This window comes from Monodon monoceros, unplaced genomic scaffold (genome assembly GCF_005190385.1).
Source record: "Monodon monoceros isolate NGI ecotype Baffin Bay Population unplaced genomic scaffold, NGI_Narwhal_1 Super_Scaffold_12, whole genome shotgun sequence".
NCBI classification, from domain to species: domain Eukaryota; kingdom Metazoa; phylum Chordata; class Mammalia; order Artiodactyla; family Monodontidae; genus Monodon; species Monodon monoceros.
The window spans coordinates 34,839,349-34,849,255 of NW_021703768.1; the positions used below are offsets into that span (position 1 = coordinate 34,839,349).

The 9,907-nt window shown below is 43.9% G+C and overlaps 1 protein-coding gene across 2 annotated transcripts in view; it reads right to left on the reverse strand.

The window, feature by feature from the left end:
* PLCXD3 (phosphatidylinositol specific phospholipase C X domain containing 3) overlaps window positions 1–7,977 on the reverse strand; it is a 207,020-nt gene extending 199,043 nt beyond the window's left edge. For both annotated transcript variants that reach the window (XM_029217280.1, XM_029217278.1), the window contains exon 1: window positions 7,455–7,977. In XM_029217280.1, the coding sequence (XP_029073113.1) occupies window positions 7,455–7,557 (103 nt within the window). In that variant the 5' untranslated portion in view covers window positions 7,558–7,977. The remainder of the gene's footprint in view (window positions 1–7,454) is intronic.
* Window positions 7,978–9,907: the final 1,930 nt, after the last annotated feature.

Here is a 9,907-nt window from a genome sequence, read left to right on the forward strand (position 1 = left end):
TGAACCATGGTAATTTTCTCTCTCACTTTCCCCTGCCTTCTAGAATATATGATTTTTATAATTTTCTGGTCCCCAATCTTCTGAGACTGATCCTAACCCTACACAGAGAAAGAGAACTAAGAGAATCTATAAGCTTCTTGAGGATAACAAATTCCATGATTGTACCTAGAAGTTCCTTGAGTGCCCATGGGTAATGGTTATGGATAAACCTCATTGGTGGTAATAGGTAAAATTTCCAGATTAACAGAGCTGACCCCTTTAACCAACAATAGTTAAAATGTGTGCATATGTGTGTATGAGATTTAACCTTCTCTTGAAGGATCAGAACACATCAATTACTCTATTAATGTGCTTTAAAGCAATGAAGGTGTTAATAACTACCTTAGGTCTATCAGATTATTTGGCTCTATTTACATTGTCCCAGGCTGTTCACTGGGAACAGTATGGACCCCAGCTTCTGTTCCTACTCTGGGCCTGTCTGGAGGAATGATTAATTAGGTAGCACCAGAGGTCTACTTAATGGAAATATCAAGAAGCTTCTTGGAAAAGCAGTTATCTTAAGAGAAAGTTGACACACCTATGGGCATGCACACACACACGCACACGCACATGTGCATGCAGAGAGTGAATGAACATTGAGAATGATGCAGAGTACAGAATAAAACCTATTGTCCTCTGTCCGGCCCTCATAAACTCATACCTGAGTCCTAGGGCAAGGTGGCAACACCAAAGAATCAACATAAATTCAAAGAGCTCTTTTGTTGGCATCCATACAAAAAGCAAAAGGACTGAAAGGATCTGGCAGTGTTGGCACTCATGGCTTCAGCAGTGACAGCATAAGCAGTAGAACTGGCATCAGCACCTTCCACAATGGGGGAAACCCAGTTCTGAGAGCCTTTGACCATAGTGGAATCCAAGGCCCTTGTTACTCATTAACATCCTCAGTGTTGGGCCTCTGCAGACTTAGCACAAGCCCTGGTGGGTCTGCCAGCAGCAGTGGTGTTTTGGGTATAAAACTATGGAAGTACAGTTCCTCTACATGTCAAAGCAGCAAACATGACAACTTCCCATAGGTTCCCCCAAAACAGGAAAGAAGGAAAATTGCTGATACTATGTGTGTTAGCCCACAAAATCGGTTCATAAAACATATTTAAGAATTTTTCCAGAGATTTCTAGAACTATTTGGGGTTTTTAAATTATTTTATTTATTATTTATTTATTTATTTATTTATGGCCACGTTGCATCTTCATTGCTGCTCATTGGCTTTCTCTAGTTGCGGTGAGAGGGTCTACTCTTTATTGCGGTGCGTGGGTTTCTCATTGCAGTGGCTTTTCTTGCTGTGGAGCACAGGCTCTAGGCACAAGGACTTCAGTCATTGTGGTGTGCGGGCTCATTAGTCGTTCTAAAGAGCAGTCGTTCTAAAGAGTGGCCCACGGGCTTAGTTGCTCCGCGGCATGTGGGATCTTCCCAGACCAGGGTTCAAACCCGTATCCCCTGCATTGGCAGGCTGATTCTTAACCGCTGCGCCATCAGGGAAGCCCTCTAGAACTATTTGGAAGTCCATGAAGGAGGTACTTGAGAGCGGTCAAAACTGACAATGAACATGACTCCGATTTTACTTTGGGGCTGATAGAGTTTAGGGACCATTACATTTTGTGTCCCTGTATCCTCATTTATTAGTCTTTCCTCATAAATATTTCCTATTTTTATTGCTGATGTATGTCACTCAACAGTTTTACTCCTCCTCTTTGTAACTTATTCTTTCTATTTTCATTAGGTAGGGTTGGAATTAAATAGGATACAAGAAACTAAGTAATGATATGAGAAATCTTCATATGAGTAAAGTGTGTGAGCCTTAACATATAAACGTATCTATTTTAACAACTTGAAGGTTCTTTTTAAAATTTTAACTCTTTTAGCGCACTGATTATGCTAAAATAACTAAAATTCAAGCAAGTGAGTTATAACCACATTTATGCATGTTTCTATTCCATATAAACCATGATTTAAATAAATGAGGTATGGTTTGCAAATACGATGATTGATCTTCTTTCCATCAAAACTCAAGTTACTGTTGACCTTTGTGTCTGAGATCTTTCTGATGCTGATTATTACTACAGTTTGCATTTATGATGCCACTATTACTTCAGAGCAATATTGAAAAGTTTTAGTTTATAGATAAGGTGAACAAATCTGTGACCTATAAATATAACAAAAGTAGCTGGTCCTGTAACACGCACAAAAAAGTGGGATTAAATGGACAAGAACCAATATGGAGTGTCTCCTAAATTGTCATTAGTGACCAGTAGCATCACCAGATGGTCTGATTTTAAGTGCTGTTGACGGCTGGTATCAATGAGCATCAGGACTTTAAGGAAATGAGGGGGAAGATTTTACATTTATCACAGTGACCTAATTTGAACACTTAGGTAGCAATTAAATCACTTTTATTGTGATTTTATTGAACTGTAATGTCAGTTATCAGAAATGTTCCCAACCTGGGCCATTAGCCTTGAGTCAGATATGGGGGCTCTGGATCTAAGCCTGATTGTAAATTTTAACACTCACAGATAGACTGCATGGTCCATTAGAAAGAACTTAGTCAAAGATGTATATTTAAATTTGGTTCTGCCACTTACATAAAGGTTCCTCTTAGAGATACCCTAAGCAGTGTTTCTCAAACTAAATGGGTATATAAATCACCCGGGGACCTTGTTAAAATGCAGACTGTGATTAAATCGGCCTGAGGGCTGGGGTCCAAGACGCTGCATTTCTATCAAGCACCCATGTATGCTGATGCCGCTGGTCCCTGGATCAACGTTGAGTAGCAAGGCCTGAGGACACTATTGATAGAACGTGTGAAAAGCATGTGTGTTCATGAGAAAACACTCTGTAAATTGTAAAATGACGGAAGTGTCATTTTATATTGATTAGTAATAGTTGGTGATTCAGTTCAATTCATCAAGAAAGAGCCCCAGTACGATAAATTATGTTCCAGATATTCAATTTTTTTCTTTTTAGCAAAATCAAAAACAAAACTGGGAATTGGAAAGGCAACACAAGAAAGATAGTCATTCTAAACAATTTTGTTGTTTTTTGATTGCTTTGAAAAATTAACTTCCATATCACTATCAGAACTAAAATGATGAAAAAGAATGCCCTGTGTTTTAAAAGAAACTTGTACAATTAGACCCAGTCCCAGATTTGCTCTGTAGATTGTCTCATCCTAATCAAAATAGAAATAGTAAATTATAAGGAAAAGGAAGATAGTTGGCTCCAGGAACAACAAGAAGAGATCACTGTGAGGGAAGAAATTTAAAACTAATAAAAGCCAACACAAGAACACAGAAACTGGAGCTATATAAACATCTAGTTTCCCTAAGTAAGACGGTTCTTTTTCATTGGTGTTAGCATTTTCTGGAAGAGTGTACAAAATCTACAAGAACAGTGATCGATTTCTAAAGCATTTCTGTGTTCCTTATCTAAAGTACAATTAACAATTCCTGTTCAAGTTTTGATTTGAAAACTGGCAAGGGAGAGACCAAAGAAAGGCATATCACTTCCAGATTGGTAGGTGGCAAGTTTAATAAGCAGGGAACTTACCTAAGAAGCTTGTTTTAAGGCAGCTGCAAGATGACTGGATCTCCGCACCTACCCGCCAGAATCTTAAAAGTTTATATAGAGGCCTTAAAGAGGTTCAGCCACTTACACTGTCCAGATGGTCTCAGTAACACATTGCTCTCTCAAGGCTGCATCCTTGAAAATGGTTCCCACTGTGTGAACAGTGGGCAGAAAGTACATTCCAAAGACAGGGGATGGGGTAAGCAAACTCTGCCCGGGTCCAGCTCGAAGGCCAACTGGTGGTCAACTCAGTAATCAACTCTGACACCAAGGAAACATACACTCTTTCTGAGATTCTAGTCCCACAACATTTTAGCCAATCTTTCATTATTACATGGTCAATTTACTGTATTATGTGAAGAAGACTTTCATCACATATCAGAAAATGCATAACGGACCCCTCCCATGGAGTAAAAACCCTTCCTGATCTTTTAGATTTTGGACAGAATGACTCCCTGTCATAGATCCAGATCACCAACAAATTACAAGCAATAGCTTGCTTGCTCCCATGATGGATCTTTTTACAATGGTTCTGGCAGCACTCTGATTATAGAGTTAGAACTCGGCTTCAAAGATGCCAGAAATTCATCAGACCTCACCTGAATTTGATACTTTGTCTCCCTGCTTCCATCCCTGTTTATCCTCTCTCAACTGTTTGTGGTGACAGGACACATTATTCATAAACCAAAATGCCAGGATATTGTTAAGCAAACATGTATGAATGAAAACTTAGCTTGGTGTCATCAGAGATAGGAAGAAAAGACAAATGAGACCGAAATCCGAATAACTGTCAGTGTGTTACGACACTACCATTCCTTTGAAAAATAAAGTGAAAGTAAAACTACTAATACCGATTACTAATTTAATTCCTTAGGCCAGTCAATACCAAATCATGAGGCCATTTCAATGCAAAACAGCCACTGAGAAATTTGGTTATGAAAGCAATCAAGATGCAGACACTTGAGAAACATTTAAAGATGCCAGAACTGCACACCTGGTGGGGAATATCACACACCTGCAGATTGTTCTTTGCACTAGCTCTGGGTGATCCAGATCAGCTGCCCCAGGTGGATGGCTTCATAATTAGACAGCTCTTCACTCTCCAGTTGCTCCACCTAAGAAAACCTGAAGCTTTGAGGATGACCGAGCAGCCGTTCCCTTCTACAGAAAAACACTTGTGTGGTACATCAGGAGTGGTTTTAAATGGTGGAGATAATTACTTAATTCAAGCTGTAGCAACTGGCCAAGTAAACAAGCAGCAGCCAGGAAGCTATTAGCATGATTTTAAGGCAATTATTCCATTAGTGTTTAATAGTCTCCAATTAGTCTTCCCTGACTATCGAAGTTTGAACGTCTTTTTTCCTCCAAAAATTCTCACAAGTTGAGTAATGCGGAAAGGTATCAAGCCCCTTTTTAAACCTGGATTTATATGTGCGGATCTGCCAAATGTACATTACAGAATCATGGAGAAATTCAGGCGTGTAGATTGGTGAAATAGGGGTTTATTTTTTCTCAGAAGTATTGAGGGTGAGAATGGAAGGCTTTGCAGGGGATCCACTTTGAGTATAAAACTAAGAGGAGTTGGGAAAGCAGTGGAAATTCCCACTGCATCCAATGCCATCATCAGTATGTCTCTGCTGTAGGACTATCAGAATATCAAAGCCTCTGACCTCAGGTTTTCACTTTGTCCTGTGGAAAGAAAATTCATCCTGTTCCTGCTAATGCCTATTCCCTTGTCCTCTCACCCTGATTAGTACTTGTTGTTGCTGAATCATCCAGATACAAACCCCAAAGCATTTCCCTCCAAAATTCCTAGGAGATTTTTTCCTAAGGACCATTTTAAGGGTTATATCACTGAACTGATTGTAGGTCATTTCCCTTCACTGAGGTGCAATTTTCACATCTGTGAAATGGAGTTAATACTTATCAGCATCGACTGCTTCACAAGGTTTGGGGAAGGATTATGTGATCTGGGTTACATACTAGGGCTTTGAAAAGTGAAGTATTATAAAAAAGTAAGTTAGATTCAGACATAGTATCATACCATCCCTCAGAACTTGCAGTGTGAACTTGCGCTTTTAACCTCCCTGTGTCTCTGGAAAGTCACCTATCAGGAGGCTGGCAACAGAGTCCTTGCCCTTCTTACCTTTTATGTGAACACAAATTCTCAGGTGAGACCATGTAAAAGTAACCTTCTAAAAACCAAAAAATAAAAAGGAAGGAAGGAAAGAAGATAGGAATGCCTGTGGAAGTGAGAGTGGAATTTTCCCAACAAAGTTCTGTGCTTTCTATGGTCTCCTTCAAAAGAGCGATCCCCAGGCTCACCCAGGGAGCAGGGTAAGTGCAGAGTGGAGAAGCTGTCTTGTTCTTGTCCTTGGAGACGCCTGGGCTCTTGGGAAGCTACCTCTTGAAGAAGGACAAAAGTAGATGAACCCTCCCCTTCCAGGGTTGGCTCTCAGAGTGTAGCCTGTGCCTATAATAACCACCAAACATCCACTTGATGAACGACCATTGATTTGAGTTACTGATCAATTCCAGGGCTACTGGTTAGAGACTCTTGGGATTTTCAAGAAAACCCATCTTTTCCTCTTTTTTTTTTTAAGCATGATTTCCCCCAGTGGCTGAGAGGGGGCGCCGGATAGGGCAGATCTAGAGAAGGCAGACCAGAAGGTTGAACCTGATAACACGGCACAGCTTGGGGCAGGGTATTTTGCCCTCTAAGCTGAGTCCTGGAAGGGTCAGGCACCTGCACCCTCAGCCCAAGCGAAAAGTCAACGAAGTATGGCTGTGTCCCCAGCTGCCACCGTGGTACACCGTCCTGAAACGACCCTCCCTCCTGCACATCCGAACTAGGGTCTGCTGCGCTGCCGTCCCAAAAACCTGCCTCGTCCTCTGGTCCCAGTCGTGCGCGCTATGCTGAAGCCTCTGGATGCCTCCAGTCTCTTCCTCGCTTTGCCCAGGCTTCCGTCCTGCTAGCCTGTCCGGACACCGCCGCAATCATCTTTTCCCTAAGATTTGCCTATTAATCCCACCCCTCCACCGCAGCTCACGCAGGTTCCCCTGCCCAGCTTCTGTCCCGAACAACAAATGCACGGTCCACGAGGGTTTGCTTTCCTGACCCGCGCGCTGTAGGCTGCTAACAGCCCTTGGACCAAAATCCAGACGGCGGCCACCCGGCCAGGCCCTCTATGTCCACGCAGATCAGGAAACTGCTCCCTCCTCTCCTCTCCCCCTTCAGCTCCCGGTCAAGGGCAGCGATCACGCCGCCGCCGCGGGTCCCTGAACTTTCATCACTCTTCGGGAAGCGCTTTGTCTCTTTAAAGGAGACTAGGGACGAATATTAATGACTCGGGTAAGGTTCTAACAGAGAAATCCACCAGATCCGCTTGATTCCGTGACAGGGATGGAGTGGGAGGTCCACGGGCCGGAGCCGAGCCCTTAGGACAGCAGCTCGCTCTCGCCGGTCACTATCACCCCACAGCCCCAGAAATCGCCCCCAGCCCCAAGTCTTCGGGGAAAACGTGGCAGGGGGGCACGAGGGGCCGTCCTGGAGCCAAGCCTTTCCCCTGCCCCAGCCCTCTCACACAACCTGCTTCAAAAACCCATGGGAAATCAGTCACCTTGACTCCCCGCGCCGCGGTCCCCAGACGTTTGGAAAACGCCAGGAGCCCGGAGGCTCCCAGGCACGCACTCTCCTGGCCGAGACCCACCCCTGGAGACGAGTTTCCCTCCCGCGGGCATCGTGGCAAGTTACCACTTCGTGGCAGATAAAGCAGGGCGGGGCAGGTGGAGCGGACGCCGAGCGCCCCGTCGGCAGCCTCAGCGCGCCTACCTGGGATGGCTAAATTGGTGAGGGGGATGCTGTGGATGCTCTCGGGCAGAGTGGCCATCCAGTCGGCGAATTTCAGCTCGTTCTTCCCTTGAGACGAGGCCATCGTGCGGTCGCTGTGCCGCGCGCTGGTCCTCACGCTCCTCGGGCAGGCTGGCAGGCTGCTGCCGCTAATCGAATGTTTGCTCCAGCCCCGCTAGAGTTTACACTCCGCTGCGCGCCACACCCACAGGATGGCGCAGACACATGCTAATTTTAATAATTATTCAAAACACCCCATGCTCCCTTAGTGCCTCCGCCAGACTCCGCTGGAGCTTTTGTTCCTGACGTCCGCGCTCAGCTTTCTCCTCTCTCCCCGCCCTCCCCGACTCCCTCCTCCTGTCTTATCCCTCCTATGCGTCTCTGTCTTTTCTCGCCATTTCTGCAGCGTTCCTTGGCTTCTTACTATATATTTTTTTCCTTTTTCTTTTTTTAACTTGGGTCACACAGCTGCTTTGCCCATGACCTTGCTCGGTCCTCTGATGAGACTTCCTAGCCCTGCTTGTATAAAAGACAATCTTGTGGCTGACCCTAAAATCCTAGTAGACTTTGGGATGCTATCACCTCCTGGGGAGCTGACTCTCATACTGGCTTTCAGGACTTTCCATTCTTACAGAAGAGCTTTTCTTTTTGTAAGCTACAACAGGTTATTTTCTTTCCTCAGTCGGGACCTAGAGCCCTGCTTATAACAAAATGGTGGTCTTTCTTCACCACTTTACCTAATTTTTGGAGAAGTTGACAAGTGTGCTGTCAGCAAAGAACAGTAAGTTCCAGGTGGTTCCTACTTAATCCCTGGCACCCTGTTCTAGACATTTCAAGGTAAGGAAGCACATCAACCCCTTCATTTCCCTGATTATGAGAACTGTATGCTATATCTATGGAGAAAGCTGTTTATGTCCTCTCTGTGTCATTTTCGTGGCACTCAGGACAAGGCTGAAGCCTGATGCCAGAAGAAAATCACCACATTTCCCAGTGACATGTTGTAATTATTGCCAGTAGCATTTGGTGGAATTTACTTGGCAGCATTCAAAATGATCTATGTGATTGTCTGAATTTTCATTCCTTGGCAGACTAGAGAGGTGTGCCTCTCTCAAGAGAAATCACTTGTCGAGCCTCCAAAGAACTGTCTTGGTCCACCTGCTCTCAGATGAGAAAGAGGAGAAAAATCAAATCTCACAAATGTGATGAGTCCAGGGATGGCCTGAATAGGAATGATAAGCAACGGACTGAAAATGTGCAGGGTCTTTGCAGCCCAGTGAATGTAGATGCAATAAAGGTGCCTCTGTTCTTTGCGCCAGTGATGTAAAATCCTTTTCCTAAAGTAAATGCTGTTAAGTTGGGAAAATGAAACCCAAGGTAGGAGAGAGAGCTGTAAAATATGGGGATTTTTTTTTCAATTCAGTAAACCATATAGCATTTTTTAAAAACAACCACAGCTAAAGCCTGCTTATTGTACAAGGATGCAGAACTCAAAGAATATTCACTCCAAATAGGGAGCACTGTGGGAAAGGTGGAGAGAGGAGAGAGAATACCTTATCCATGTGATCAAATTTTCTGTTCTCCCATAGAATCAATTCATAATTGCAAAAGAACATGGTAGGGTTATATTTAAGAATGAGAAAGGATGTACTGGGATTTTTTTTCCCAAGGTAAATCTTAATATTCCTGTTAGCACAGTAGAACTCACATATCCTTTTTTTTTTTTTTTTTTGTAGTACGCGGGCCTCTCACTGCCGTGGCCTCTGCCGTTGCGGAGCACAGGCTCCGGATGCGCAGGCCCAGCGGCCACGGCTCACAGGCCCAGCTGCTCCGCGGCACGCGGGATCCTCCCGGACCGGGGCACGAACCCGTATCCACTGCATCGGCAGGCGGACTCCCAACCACTGCGCCACCAGGGAAGCCCCACATATCCTTTTGATTAGGGTGAGAATTCAGCTCACTATAGGATTGTTGGTCAAGAGACCTACAAACCACCCTCTGGCTAATGCTGGTGCTCTGTGGGCATCATTGCAGGGCAATGAGGAGAGCTCAGATCTGGGAATTGGCTGCTCTGTCTCTGAGTCATTTAGGCAAGTCTTCTAGTCTCTGTCAGCCCTGGTTGTCTCCATCTTAAAATGGTGAGAGTAACTCAGAGATTTGTGGTGAAGCTTCCGGAAAAGAGTGTAATGAAAGAGCTTTGTTATCAGCACAGCATCAGACAAAATGTGAGACCTATGTTTATTAAGATAACAATGTGTATTATCTCTCTTTGTCACTTCTATCTTTATAAAATATTCATTTTCAAGAGGATGAAATAATTATTGAATCTTGGGATTTTGTTTTTTAGTAAGATGCACTTTAAAAACATGCCCTGTTCAATTGTGTTGAACCTATGTGTCCCTGAAAGTTTACAAAGCATTTTTAAAAAATGAAACCAC